This window comes from Pezoporus wallicus, unplaced genomic scaffold, assembly GCF_028554395.1.
Source record: "Pezoporus wallicus isolate ANWC-B61680 ecotype Strahan unplaced genomic scaffold, APGP_CSIRO_Pwel_v1 contig_4722, whole genome shotgun sequence".
Classification (NCBI taxonomy): Eukaryota; Metazoa; Chordata; class Aves; order Psittaciformes; family Psittacidae; genus Pezoporus; species Pezoporus wallicus.
In genome coordinates, this window is record NW_026641840.1 from 7,948,950 (window position 1) to 7,964,870 (window position 15,921).

At 36.3% G+C, this 15,921-nt stretch overlaps 1 protein-coding gene across 2 annotated transcripts in view; it reads right to left on the bottom strand.

The window, feature by feature from the left end:
- The window catches only part of PPHLN1 (periphilin 1), a 69,570-nt gene that overhangs the window by 27,550 nt on the left and 26,099 nt on the right, over positions 1–15,921 (bottom strand). For both annotated transcript variants that reach the window (XM_057425509.1, XM_057425508.1), the window contains exons 6-9: positions 12,379–12,635; positions 9,913–9,995; positions 5,609–5,725; positions 2,592–2,732 (exon numbers count right to left, since the gene is read on the bottom strand). In XM_057425509.1, the coding sequence (XP_057281492.1) occupies positions 2,592–2,732; positions 5,609–5,725; positions 9,913–9,995; positions 12,379–12,635 (598 nt within the window). The remainder of the gene's footprint in view (positions 1–2,591; positions 2,733–5,608; positions 5,726–9,912; positions 9,996–12,378; positions 12,636–15,921) is intronic.

Sequence of the window (15,921 nt, forward strand, 5' to 3'; positions counted from 1 at the left end):
ACAGGACTTCAGATTTAGTTTCCATTCCGCTCTTTGCACCTTCTCTCATTCCTTGTCAAAGGCAGAGAACCCAAGCCACACAGAATTAAACTACATTTACTTTTAGATGCTGACAACTCAAAGTCAAGGGAACAGTGTGTACCTTTCTCCAGCGACTGCTTCCATATAGAGTAGGAAGATTCACAGTATTTCACAATTATGAAAACCATCATAATTTTCACAACTGTCAAAAATTTTCTGGATTTTTTTAATTGCTGAAGCATGAGTTACTTTTAAGCATTTATCTGAAAAACACAAGTCATTTTACAGCCTAAATTTAAATGATTAAATACATATCTTATCTAGCTCTCAACAAATTCACAGTACCTGCTTTCATAAAAAAAACACGAATCTTGTTCAGTTGAATAAAATGTATTGAAGATGCTTCCAGTATCATTCTAAAATTTTATTTTAATTCTTTAGAAGCTGACAGCTTCAATATTCAAATCAACAACAGGAGAAACTGCTTCTATGAAATTAAATACAAATCTTTTTAAGTTGGGGAGGGACTCATCATTAGGGACTGTAGTGACAGGACAAGGGGTAATGGGTTCAAACTTAAACAGGGGAAGTTTAGATTGGATATAAGGAAGAAGTTCTTTCCTGTGAGGGTGGTGAGGCACTGGAATGGGTTGCCCAGGGAGGTTGTGAATGCTCCATCCCTGGCGGTGTTCAAGGCCAGGTTGGACGAAGCCTTGGGTGACATGGTTTAGTGTGAGGTGTCCCTGCCCATGGCAGGGGTGCTGGAACTAGATGATCTTGAGGTCCTTTCCAATCCTAACTATTCTATGATTCTATGATTCTAAGTTATTCCTCAAGCGTCTCTGAGCTAAGTTCCTAAAACTATTCTGTTTTACAGAACATAGTCTAGATTTCTTTAGTGATAAGTGCAAACCCTACCAAACATAATAACATTAGGTCATACTGAAAACAACATCTGGGGTTTATGCCCAAGTTTTCATCTGTTTTCACTACAAGCCTGTCCTTAGGACCTAGGGGAAACAAACCAATCACAGATTCACCAGCATCAGGTGAATCAAGTAAATAATCACAATTGTTATTTATTTTAAATATGGTCCTAATCTTTAGTTTTTTCAGTTCGTCATTTTTAAATAGTCCTAAATTCATGCATCTGGCAGAGCTGATTTAGGCCATGCACAACCCGGTGATCAGACACAACAGGATAAACAAACTGCATCATGACCCCCATAGTTACAGCACACTCTGGTTAACTCGAATACAGCAAGACCCGGCACACAGGCAAAGCCATGTTCACCAGGAACACGGTTATGCAAAGCCAACATTAAAAAAAAAAAAAAACAGAAAACCAAATTGAGTATAAAGTTGTTTTTCAAGTTGTCAATAAAGAAAGGAAAAACAGTGTTACAGCACAGGAAATGGGCTCACAGGCAACAGAAAAAAGGACACCAGGCATAAGATGGAAAACAAAGACCTAGAATAGGCTTATCTCAATCAAGACTAGAGACCCGTTTTCTTGAAGATGTTATTACAAGATTATCATGAGGGGGAAAAATGATCTGTAATTCCCTTCCACCCACTCCAGGCATACACTCAAAACACTGTAAATCAGAGCAAGTTTGAAGAAAGTAATCGCTTTCTCCCACCCAAATTATAAACTTTAAACACAATTTCCAGAGTTGGGTATAACTGCATTTATGTCAGAAAGATCGCATCAGAAAAATCTCCATTTAAAATAACAGAAATATGGAAAAAACCCACTTTTATTGTTTATGACAAGTGAAGATAACTGTAGTTAAGTTCCTTACTGTGAGGTGACATATTAAAGACTAATGTACAAGCAAATTTCCCTTGAACCTCCTCAAAAATTCAACATAACAAGAGGAACAGAAATCCTATTTTGTATTAAATCAATTCCCAAGTACTCAACACAACAGAGAGAACAACACAAATTTTCAGGACAATATCCCTCCCTCACTGAAATGTAAAACACTGGAGTCAAAACAGAATTTAAAGGCTCTTACTCTTCAGAGAATGCTGAAGACACTGAGATTCAAAGTTATTTTTTAAAAAACACAAAAATCCAACAAAACAAGCCTTCCCCCCCCGAAAAAATCACAACAAAAAAGACCAACCAAAAAAACCCCCCAAACCCAACAGGCAGCTTCTAGTGTTCAATCCCAAAATGTACATATTTAATGAAATTACTGTGTAAAAGTAATTTGTGACAATTTGGTCTCACATAAAGCCTTACTTTTTAATTACATTTGAAATTATGTGTATTATATGTGATTTTAAAATAATTATTCAAAATAGAAGTAATTTTCTTGGCCTGTAAAACAGCAGGTGTTGCATGTAAGTTAAGAAAACTACCATTAATTCCCACAGGCAGATAAATGCCATGCTGCTTCAGAATTAAATAGATAGAGATGTTACCATCACATCATCTCAAGAAATCGGATTACATTCACATTATGCTCCAAGAAGGAGGAAAAAAATAAATCAACATATTTCTAGCTGATCAAACCATTACACAGGTACTGTATCAGTGACAAAATGCCAAGAGGACTCACCTGTTCAATCTCCTTCGTCTTAGTTGCAATTGCTTTTGAGCGACCAAGAAGCTGACCATCCTCGTATAATTCTGTGCTGTCTGTTATATTTGTTTCTGCTTCCTCTGTTTGTTCGCTGTATAACGGAGCTGAAGATCCAGCCTTAAAAAAATACAAGCAAAATAAAAACCTCAAAGTGCAAAAGCAAAACTAAACACCCAAATACAGTCATTCAGCTAGCTATTCAGTTTGCTTATCAAGACTACCAGTGAAGCATTATTGCTACTATCTAACATATACAGAAATATAGATTTTAAGAATGTAGAAAATATGGCATCATAAAAAACCTGTGACTCAGTGTTAACTGTATGAAGACAATGATGTCAAATAACCTTTACCCGCCCTTCCACTGAGAAGGAAGGCCACCCTAACTTGTACATGTGATATTTAGAACACCAGCTAGCAAGAAAAATCCACAATCAAAGTGGGATTAGCTCTCTGGGAAAGGATAAAAGTAACAAAATCAAAGGTAAACAGGCATCAATGAAATCAAAACGCTGCCAGAAATAACTCTTGCAGCACTCAGGACCACAGGTTTACTATCAAACGCACATAGATACCTGTTGTAAAGGAAAAGTCAACGATCGCATAGAGGATTCCTGATAAGATGGGAAATCTGACTGAAGTACCAGAAACTTCCCTCTAAAACAGAAATTAAGACAGTATCCCTGCCCAAAAGCAAAAAACCTCCCACTCCAAGGGGTCTATAAAGAAGATAGAAAGGAGAAGAAATTACCATAGCCTACTGAAATCCAGTATTATGCAAGAGAATTCTAGAGTAGTAATTTGTTTTGGGCGGGGGGGGGGGGGGGGGAGTATCAGATTTGAGAATTGCAGATGCAGAAAAGTATTTTCTACTGTTCCAAAATAAAAGAGGCGAAGAGTCCTAAGACATAAACTAACACAAAAAGAAAAGCATCAGACCTAAAGAAAAAAAGCTTAAGTGGTCCTAAGAGCATCTACTCAGAATTTAGCAGCAATATAAACCATTAAGACTGAATCCCAAATCTTATTGCAGCAAATCATGAAATGCCTGAGATTGATTGAAGGCTGCTAAAAAGTTCAGTGCAATGCAAACTTTAGCTACTAAGAACTATGTAAAATAAACTGAAAAAAGATGAAAAGTGTTGCAATTCATACATGACAGCCTACTACTAATCAAGGTGAGAAGTATCCTTTCTTCAAGGACTCAGAATGATACACTTCACTCCTTCATTAGCATTCCTACAGCGTGCTTTCTGAGTCAATAAATCATCTTGGACTCTGCCATAACCAACTGCAATTGCTTCATTTTGAAAATTACTTTAGTTTGAATCTTTCTGCCACTGCAATTTTCTCTGAGGCACAGTGGAAGCTTTAAACAACTTTTTTCTATATGGCTCACTCTGTTCTTTTCTCCCTTACATTACCTTCCCCTCACCAAGAACAGGAGTGACATTTCTCTTTACTGTTACTCTCCTGAACCTCTCAGAAATGTCCACGCGTATGTTCTCCTCCATATGGTATTCATGTTTGGAACAGTTTGCTGCTTCTTTTTCCTCACTCCAGGCCCTAACATTCCCTCTACCTCACACTTCCTTTTTTTTTCAGATTTATTTTTCCTGGAGGGAAATGAACAGTTAATTTATCTAACTGGCTCTTCCCATACAGGATCAAAAAGCTGCTGGTGCACTCAGATATAACATCAATGGACAGGACTTAAAAGTTCATATGAACATGGATCCAGCGAGCTGATTTCTCTAATCTAGCCCTTAAATTCCACGAGTGCGAAACACAAAGAGGAAATCTGATGCTTCCCAAGATGCTTTTGTCTTCCCTCAAATTATCTGCCAACAAATATAAAATACACATTAATTGTGATGTTTAAGACATGTAATTTCATAGAGTAGGTACTATTTTTTTTTTTTAAGAGTGCCTGAAGCAAAGGTAAAGTTGAAGATAAAAGGATCACAGAATTAAAACAGACTGGTTTACAAAAAGACATTACATGACATTTGGTTTGTTTTAAATGACAAATACAACATCCACTAACATAGCAGAATCCATGACATCCTATCCAAGAACAGCATAACAAAACAAAGACTGAAAAGGGCTATAATCACAGTTCAATATACCAAGGGGTAGAAGACAGGTAAAAACAAATGGCTATTAACCAGCAATTCATTAATGCTGATTATTGATTGTTGTGAATTGAGTATTGATTGTTGTGAATGCTCCATCCCTGGCAGTGTTCAAGAACAGGTTGGACGAGGTCTTGGGTGATATGAGAACCATATATTTGGGTGGACTGCATGGTTAAAACTTTTAGAAGTTCTTTACTGTGAGGGTGGTGAGGCACTGGAATGGGTTGCCCAGTTGTAAATGCTCCATCCCTGGGAACCTTGGGTTGGAATGGCTAGATGATCTTAAGGTCCTTTCCAACCCTAACTTATTCTATGATTCTATGATAAAAGTTCTGGGGAAAAAATATCTATCCACTGCAGTACCAAAACAAAAGGTTAATTTTTAATATAGAGGAGAAGTGCTTTCTGGAAAAGAATAAATGACACAGTAGACTGACATGACATGGAACTGAACTCAGTATACCAAAGGTTCTCTACTAGTCTTATGTTTCATAAGTACACTTGTATTTTGACTCAGAAGTCCCTCGCTAATTTTAAGGAGTTCAGCAAGCATACAGATTTACACTAGTGCAAGGGTTCCTTGGAGAATTCCTGGGAGAGCTGAAGCCTTATTTTGGCAGTTGTAACTCAACATGAATTTAAATTATACTAACAAAACCTACTTTGTTTTTGCGTATTCTTAAATAAATAAATCACAAGGCTCTAGTCTCCCTCTCATTCACTTTCAACAAACATTTAAGAGCATATGCAGACAAATCGAGGGGTAAATTATAAAACGTGCCTTTCAGGAGAGTACAGAAAAACAAGAGGCTATTGTAACAATTTAAAATAAATTGATTAATAATCCTGTCTTACTTCATACTCTGCTTCAGGTACATTGCTTTCATCGGCCTTCTCTGACTTTTCAGCTGCCCACTTGCTTGCAGCTTCTGCAAGCTCCTTTTCCGATGGTCTGTTGCTCTTATCCGAGGCCTGTACAAGAACATTACAGTCAAGGTTTCACATGAAATATATTTACGCGTGGCAAAACACCTTCCAAACTAATAGAAACAGTTTTTCAGATCCCCTCAAAATTTTAAAATAGGAAATAAGGAAGCTGAAGCTATTTCATTTGCTGACTTATTTCTGTAAAAAGAAAAGTGGCTGGAGAGAGAGCAGAGAAAAAAAAGAAAAAAAAGAGAGAGAAAAACCACAAAGATAAATCAGTGAAGTTCAGTAAAATGTTAAAAAAAGCACCATACTTTCAGAATCAGTTTTATTAAATTCATGGGACAGAGACAGCAGAAAAATTATTTGAGACCAATTGAGTTTAAGGAGACATGGATCAAATGGACACTAAGAAGTCAGATACAAGTGTGGAGGGATCTAATATCTCAATGTGGTTTTCAGGCATGAAAAGTTGCAACTAATTTAAACTATTAAATACTGTGTAGGGTGTAAAACCTGAGCTAATTAGGCACGAAGTACTTTACACATACTTTAAATGATCAGAGCTGCTTCCATTAAAATTCATTATTTTTTATTGGGGGGAACATTGATCATTTATAATAGAGTCAGTCATGGCTTTATAGCCTTTTAATCCACCTTTTCAGACTGAAATACTGCTATAATATCTAAAAATTAATTTTGCTCAATTTGGCTTTTACTAACAGAGAAACAGATGACAAATACTCAGGTACCAAAACCAGTTCAGGAACAGCCAGCTTTACAAATCTTGTTACTACTATGTCAGTATTTCCTCTGAATCAACAAACATCCATCCAAGAATCTATACAACTCTAGTATTAAAACCTACAACAGTAAGATGGATATCTAAAAAAGATACAAAAATCCTCCTGCCTTAAAAGTGTCCCAATTTCTACCCAATGTCAGTTCCATCACAGCAAACAGGTGGACAAAAAACCCCAACAAAAAACCCCAACACTGTCCCCTCTCATCACTAGTTCATTCTAAATTACATAAATGGCCATCAGAAGCAAACCTTGTGAACTGTTACAAGACTGCTTCATCTTCAAACCTTTTGTATTTACCTCAAGTAAAATATTACCCAAACATCTCTTTGTGCTGTAGTATGGCATTAGTATATGATTCACAGAATCCTTCCAGGATTCAGTGTCATAAGGACACCACATTTAACCGGTTCCAGAAGAGAAGTGCAACACAACGTTCAAACAGAAATCCCTCTTTTCTACTATTGTAAACTACAAAATTATAACCAGCAAAGTCAGGAGGCGATGAAGTTCAATGTGCAGGGGAACAAAAAGGGCTCTTCAAAGAAAACAGTAGTATAATTCATAGAATAACTTGCCCAGCTCACCTTTCCAAACTACACTATTATTCTTACACTAGTCTCACTAGAAACTATCTGCTGCCAAGGTTTTTTTCTCTCCTCAACGTTCTCATTTCCCATAGTATGCCTTTTACCTTTAACATTACCTATCTGTAGCTGCCAAAAAACTCTTGTACTGTGGTTCTATTATGAATCTCTCCCTTTCCTCAAATGTGGCTCTGGCCAACACTAACAAAATACAAAAAAGACCGGTACCTTTGTCACTGTCAGTTTTGCACAAATAAAAGACAAATAAAATCTCACATGACCTACAGTATTTCCCCAGCCATAAACAGAAACTAACCACTCTAGTACCTGCTGGAATAGAGCAAAATATCTGTTTAATTTAATCTCAATAAATTTAATTCTGTAAGTTGCATGTCAATAAATATGTATTAAAAATACCGAGTACGTTTTATGTAATAAAGGAATGGTATTTCCACAGGTACACTACAAGTGAACAACAGGAACATATTTCTCAGAGAACAGTATCTGCAGCTACTTAAGCTGCAAACTTGCAAGAAATGAACAACTTATCCTGTATCGTCTGAAACCCAACCAAACTTCCCCCAACCTCAAAACAGGGGTATCTTTTTTCCTGTTTCTGTTACCTTATGCATAAGAACAGAAAAAAACTGTCAGTTTTCTGCTATCTTCGCTGCAAAGCTTTCCCTGTCTCACACATCTGCCTTTTGCTCTAATAACGTTGGATACAGCCTTCAAGGCTTGCAGTCCAGACAGCTATTAAAGAAAAACACAAAAGATGTCATACCATAGTCAATTAAACAGGTGGTTAAGATCAGATAGCACCCACATGTGTTAATTCACACGCATGAATATGTAAAAAAATTAATTATAAGACAGATAAGAATATCTTTTCAGATTTGCATATAGCTACTACAGTGAAAAGAGATATTGCTACAGAGGCATATATAGCTTTGTAAGTATTTCAAAGCTAAATTATAACTTGGAGCACTGGACGTTATCTCCTTTAATCTATAAAATATATAACTCTTATCTCAAGTCTAAGAAGATTATAAGATTCTGGCGCTAGAGATGCTCATGTTTTGCCAAGACTACTTCTGTTGGTATAACTGAACCACTAATGCAACTGAACTGGTTAGTGTAATTCAGCCATCATCCCAAAAGTCTCCCCTGACACAGGCCAGTACATTAAAGGCAGATTTGGAGGCTTCAAGAGAAAAGCAATAAAAGGTCACTGAAGTGCTTCCATTTCTGCAGCTGATGCATACCCAATAAATACTTATGTTGTATGGGGAAACGATTTCCATCAAAGTTTCATTTTGTGTAGCTTACATCAAGTGGATCTCCGCTGCCAGCAGATATACGCAAAGTGCTGGCAAAACCCCACAATATAGAATAGATAAGACTTGACTGAAGCAGAAAGCAAAACATTTAAAGAATACTTCACAGTTTAAGCACACACTGCACATTAATACAAGTGCAAAAGATTTTGCAATATCTCCTTGTTCTCAAAGGTTTGTATTAAGCAAGGATTTGGTATTAAGCTGTAGCATGCTGAGTCTGTAAACAAAACAGGTGAACTAATTATAAAGTTTATTTTTTAATCCAAATCATCGCAACTTGTGAGTAACAGCTTTTATCTTGCTTTCCTTGTTTACATCACTGAAAATATATCGCTTGCCTCCCCCCTTAAGGACATTGGCAATTAGCTAATGCCTAGCACAGCAGTTCTAAAAGAGCTGCATAAGGGATAAGTATTTGGAATGACAGCACAACCAAAGCCTGTTTTTTTCCCCACCTAATTATTTCCTTCAGTCTCACCTTCTCACAACAAAAAGTACCTTTCTTTCTTCTGATTTCTTTTTTGTTTAAGCAATCCACTGCTTTTATTAAAAAGACGTCAAGAACCAGGCTGGTACATCATGCTACTTAGAGCAAATACTACTTTCTTTTGGGCATCGGACTAGATGGTCTCCAAAAGTCCATTCCAACCCTAACAATTCTGTGACTCTAATAGGGCCTTATTTACTTAGACCAATATAATGCACTGTTTCTTTCTCAGTAAAGTATTATTCAGCTATGTAGAGAAAATACTCCAATGGAAGTGTTCATTTTAACCTCAGATACAGTTTACAGGCAAGCAGCCTATGATTTGAAAATGTTTTTGCTGCCACAACAATCTTGAATGCTGCTTGTTCATCAGTGTTTATTAGCCTGTCCGTTTAACTAATTAGCAAGATCACATAGTTGGTGCTCAGCCCACAGATTTGATGAGAAATTAAACAGCATCATTTAGAACATAAAATTACACTTATCAAACTACCTTGCAATATGGCTCCCTTCCCAAGTAAATGCTATCATTCTTGCCACATCCTCAAACAACCCTGCTTCTAAGTCAATTCTGCTATTCACATTAGATTCCCACACAGTTTCCAAATCCAGTAACAGTTTAAGAATCACTGAATGATGGAGTTCAGTGCAAGTATAGGTTTGTCCAATTCATTTGCTGGTCCTAAGACTGCTTCCCCATTTTTGTCCTTGCCATTCCTTTTCTAGCACACTCCAGACTTTGGAAAAAGACAATTTTAAATACCTACAAAATTCCCTTTCTCTTAAAAAGAGACAGTGAATACAGTACAAAAAGGTCTGTCAGTGTCATGATTAGACAGACAGCACTATCAACACCTTCCTGTCAGATAAGGGAAACCTATCCTCTGCAGAGCAATTCAGGATGCTTCTTTCCTTAACAGCTACATACATTATCTCCTTCCAACTGAGGAAAAAAATTCCCAAACCAGTGTATAATCTGAAACCATGGTGAGAAATACTTGAAAAGAAAATTCACCTTTGATGAGGATACTGCTATGGAGCCTGAAGGCGATGCATCTCTTGATGTTTTCAGTGATTGACCTGATGCCCTCTCTTTACCTACAGTTAAGAAAAAAATAACAACTGTGAAATTATATTAAAACATATGTTGCAAATATAATTACTGGCTTAGAAAAACTGCAGTGAAATTCGCTCAGGTCAGACATGAAATCTACAAGCTTCACCACCTGATAAATATTGATAAGTGATAGTATTAATATTGACAATATTGAAGAGATATAACTATATTATTTAATGTGTTTAGAAGAATCCACTGTCCTTTTTCCAACATTAACTGAAAGGCTGTATCAACATGACTTGGCAAGATGATGTGGTTTTACTTTTTAATATTCCTGTAATGATATAAACAGGTGAAATATTAGACACCAGTCAATCACTCCAGGAAACCAGGTTGGTAGGAACTGGTTTAGCAAGCCAGTGTGGTGCCAAGTCCTGCCATGGCAAACAGTCCTACACTGTATCAGCCACAGACTAGATGCTCTTTGTATTATCAGTGTTTTTCTTATAAGAGTCAAAATTGAAAAAATGACAATTCAAATTCACTGTGCTAATCAGTCTGTGCATACACTTGCCACAGACTGGCCACAGCCTGCAGCAGCAGAACTGGTTGCAGTGTGAACTACTAGTTTTCAACCTGTGGTCCATGGATTACATCGAAGGGATCTGCAAAAGGTAAACACGAAAAGCACGTATGCTGTCAGTAGGCCTAACTTAACTAGACTATTCATACTCACTGAGGAAAATGGTTGATTGTTCGCAAATGGAAAACAATGCAGACTTCCCTTGGCTTCCATCAAATTAGTATCAATACAATTAAGAATGGGATAAAAAGTTTATCAAATACTTTAAGAAAAATATATAAATTATAATGTATCCTATATTAATATTAAATATTATATTAACAGAACTATGAACAAATGCGGCTTTAATTTAATGAGTCAAATAAATAAAGAGCAAATATGGCACCTCAAAATGCTGTGATACTTTCTGTTTTTACTCAGTGCCATAAAATATGACTGCATCGTGCTGTGAATTTAAAAATACCACTACCTACATAAAACACGTAATGGAAAGTCCATGCAAAGTGCATACTTGTTAACAATAGGAAATGTTTAAAGAGTATTTGAAAATTGGTCTTCTACTCTTTCCCTGCATTTTCATACTACATGTATAGCATAGACTTAATATAAAATTTTAGGAAAACCCTGAAATTTTATATGGTTTCTCAAAACATTTTTTCCTGTTCCTGATAATTATGAACTGTGTATCTGTAACACTTCTACAAATTTAGTTGAATATCTTATTTTTCCCTTCCTCTCCTACATTTTAAGGAATTTGCATTCACTGAGTATTGCTCCAAAGTGTTAAAAGAGTTGCAGTGATGAGCTAGAAGGATAATTTATATTCTACAAGGAGTGAACTGATTCCTCAGTATTTAAGCAATGTTAACTAAACTCCACAAGATCTCTTTTGGCAGTAAGTGCTACATAACGGTCCAGTATGTCGCTCTGGAAACTCACAATATGCCTATCAGTGAACAAAAAAAATATCTAATTAAACTTTTCAAAAGCTGCCAAAATGAACAGTGGGTTTGGATAGTTCACTAGAAAGCATTTGCAGAGAGGGAAATCAAATCAGATTAATTTACATACACTGTACAAACAGCAGCGGCTAAGACAGTAGTATACTAAAAAAGGGCAATTTTGCACTTTTTTTTTTATCCTTAATTATTTAAATAGGAAAACCTTAAATATTTTCAAAACAGATGATTCATTAGGCTTCAGGGAAAGATTAACAGCCAAGCTTTTAAAAGGCAGAACACACACAGTACAGACTTAACTGCGTTTCACATTTTTTTGAGGAAAGTAAGATTTGAGCGAATCTGACAGGAGATGAAGCTGTTAAAAACCCCTCAAGCCCCTAATATCACAGGTCTGAGAACACTTTCAGAAAATGTAACAAGTAGCAGTATATGTATTTTAATTTCTCCAATTATTTAATCCTTCTTTTCCCCTGGCTGCAGGAAGAAAAATCTTTGTTTGCTATAGATGACAGCAAAGTTTCTTGTAAGGGAATTCAATAAAGCACATAAGGAAGAGAAGCAGTTGAGGCTAAACAAAAAATAAGATAAGATACCAGAAAAAGCTGTGCTGCTCAAACTCCTACAGTCAGTCTAGAGCTGCTACTGAAACACCACTTACAACCTCCCACATAAAATACATAAGGGAACAGAGACTGCAGTGAAACAACCAAAAAGCAGACACCACAACTGGTACAAAGTGTCTAGTTTTCTCATTATAAATATAGCATGTAAAGAATCACAGATGTGCACACATCTCTAATTCTGTATGAGAAAAAGGGCTGATGGAGTGAGTTGCAGTTTCACCCCACTAACCAGTTCTCACCATTAATGCAGCATTACCTTGCTGAGAAGAAGTATTTCTTTTATGTAAAGATGACATATTTCTGCTATGCTGGGACTGGTGGAAAGGATAGGATTTGCTTCTTTCAGGAGAGTAGCTCCTGCTGCTGACACTAGAGCCAGATCTGCTGTGTGGAGAATCCCTTCGGCTTCCTGGTGATTCCCTAAAGAGAGGAGAGTCCCTCCTGTGAGGGGATCGTTCTCTCATGTAATGAGAAGGATAGACGCTTTTTCTTCTGAAGCCATCTCTGACATCCCTTCAAAGACAACAGAAAAATAAAAATCACTTGGTTATCCTTCCAATGTTTGTGGAACAGCACTGGATAATACAATGTCAACATTTTATATTTGGTTAAATACTAATAGATTAGCTGTCATCTGCAGAACATGTCTGAAATCTTCAGTGTTGTTAGAATAATAGGCAATGAATGAAAAACAAGTAGGAAAAGAGGATGTATATGTATATGTAAGTAATTATTTTCAGATTTCATTCACCTGCTTCATTGCTAGAAGCTAATTCCTTTCTATTTCTCAATAATACAGCTAAAACGTGAGAAAAAGACATTCAAGAAATTGGGACTTCCACATTTTATTTCTTCAGATTCACTCAATTTCACCTGGAAATTAAAGCTTCATTTACAAAAACTAAAAATGCATACACAAATAATTGCTCACACTCTTTGGCTGTTTTTCAACTCTTTTTTTCCCTTACCCTTATTTTCAAGGGAGTATGATTCAACACACCTTGTTATGGGAAATACCATTGAGGGATTTCGATTTATATCCAGCAAGGACAAAAAGAAAACCGCAGACTATCTATCCTCATGCCTACGTATCCACCCAAGGTCAAACCATGAACGAAAACATGAAAATTTACACCTACTAAAGAGTCTATGTCTTTCACAACACACAATACTCATTTTGAACTTTACTGTAAAATGCCACAGACTCACTCAGTTATTATATGAAACCTAACTGATTCGAAACTATAATCTAGTCAACACCAAAACTTTCTACTACATGTATAAATTGTTACTCCAGACCATACCCCAAATGTCCTGGTTACTTGCAAATCATATTAATTTACATATATATGTGAAGGTCAGAAAAACAACATAAAATTGAACTTTTCCTAAAGAATCTCAAAGCTAACATGCAAGCAAACATCTACTGAATCTAGATTTGTGACATGCGCCTTGGTCAGAAGACACATTGCCAAGAGAAGCAAGTAATTCTCGGCTCTTCCACAGCACTGCTAAATAAAAATAAAGACTCCATGGCATTTATAGTAAGCCAGAATGTACCTTACTTCACTGCCTTTCTCTCCTATTTCTCACCATAGTCCAATATTTATATAAGGGAATGTCTCACAACAATGAGCAAAGATCTGGTGGTCTCATTTAGTGCAATGTAGCTATAGCTAATCTTATATTGCTGGAGAAAAGGAAAAAAGCCCTCTAGTGTACAATTCCCATAGCATGTTGCAGGCCCACATTTATGACGGGTAACAAAGGACTCTAGCATGTCAAAAGTGTTTTGTACTGCTGAAACTATACAGGTAGCACCACAGTAATACAGACACTATTACACCGATGTGTTTTATACAGCGCTGATTTACTTTTTGCATGGAAAGCACAACTGCCTCAAACAAAGCCAGGTTTTACAGCTCAGCAGTTATTTCACTGTTAACAGAACACAGGCTTTTTACAAGTATGTTATCTTGCAGAAAAGCATATTTTACAGAACTACATACCAAAACTGCTACAAGACAATGTTACACAGATTTATGCTTAACAGGAGTGCTAAAAAAATCAATATTCATTTCCTTTCTAAACGTCTTTTCTTCTTCTATTTATTGTGACACATTATTCTTCCCAAACAAGCCAGTAAAAGAAACAATTAAGGAATTGCTAAATAATACTCTATTTAATAGCCTCTATACAGTAGCCATTGTATGCTTACATCAAATAATGACTCACCCCAGAATACACAGAAGGATAATCCTGCTTTCTTCAAAGGCCAAGAGCAATGTGCTCACCTTTGGACACTACTCTTTAGGAAATGTGTAGATTAACACGAGATTTTCCAGAAAGAATAACTGAAATTATCAGACTCTGAGAAAACACATTTAATGACAAAACACTCAAACCTCTTCGTCCCCTTAAATTTAGCAGAAAGAAATCGAAAGAAGCCAGGCGAGTTCGCTAACCTATGAGACACAGCTGAAAATAGGGAACTACCGCTTTATCTGCATTACATGTATAAACGTTTTATGTGGCAATAGAGAAAAAGTTCAGACTTTAAAAATAATTGAAAGATTAGCTCACCACTGAACTAGTTTTTAAGTAGGTTTTTTTTTATTTATTAAAGAACATATTGATCAAATATTTATCCAGAATGAGTTATGTACAGTGCATTTTTTCTTCAGTTTCCTCCTAAACATCTCTTTTTAAATAATCCTATTTATTTTTAAAGCACAAGCTTTCTGGCAGACCAGTACACCACTTTTACACCCAAAACACGTTTTCATGACTGAGATGAAGCCCTAGTACACAGAGAAGTTTATTATGGAAACGTTTACAGAACCCCAGCCACTGCACACATAATAAATACTCTAATATCCACAGAAGAATTTACAAAATACCATTGAAACACACTTTTAAACAGGAAAACATTTAAAAGCCTCATTCTACAATAACATTATCCACAAAACAGTAGATTCTATCTTTCATTTTTCAAATTTTCATTTCATCACTCCATGTTAGCTCCTAACTGGACCATATCTCTTACTAAACACTCACGCCATTAACTATATTAAATCTTTTTCAGACAGCATAGCAACAGCACAGCATTTCTGATGCTTTCCATTAATATAACAAACGACACTGAACAGAACAAAATAAGCATTGTTTTACTTTTTTTTCCCCCTTAAATACTTAAGCTAACATACACCTGCAATTTGGTAATGAAGGCCCCAATTCAGCAAAGCAGTTAAGCACATGCTTCAGATTCCAACACATACTCAAAAGGTTTATTGAGCAGGGACAATATTTAATAGAGATGCAAAATTTTGTGCTCAGCTCTAACTTTAAAATAGAACTACTGCCCTTAATAAAAAATACAGGATGAATTGCTTTCATACAGGATCCCTCTTCTCTTTAAATTTTGTATTCGTATCTCGCACTTAGTCCTGAAAGCGCAATGTAGTTCTCTCAGCAGTACTGCAACAGGAAGCATTAGAATGTTTAACCTCCACGGATCTTGACCATTAAATTCTCAGTGAAGCTGATAATCTTGGATGAGCTCCTGAAATTTTGTAACTAACCAGCCATACCCTGCTATACCATCCACAAAGGGCAGCTGAGGGAAGAACACAAGCCTAACAGTTATCACCAAGTTCCAGTTTCTTGGAGGGAAAAACACAGACTTCTGCATAGCAGGAGATCAAGGGAATACGACGCAGAGCAGATTTACAGTTGCCAAAGGATCAGAGACACCATCTTTCCTAAGCTACCATTACCACATCAAGTACTTCTGTTCTCA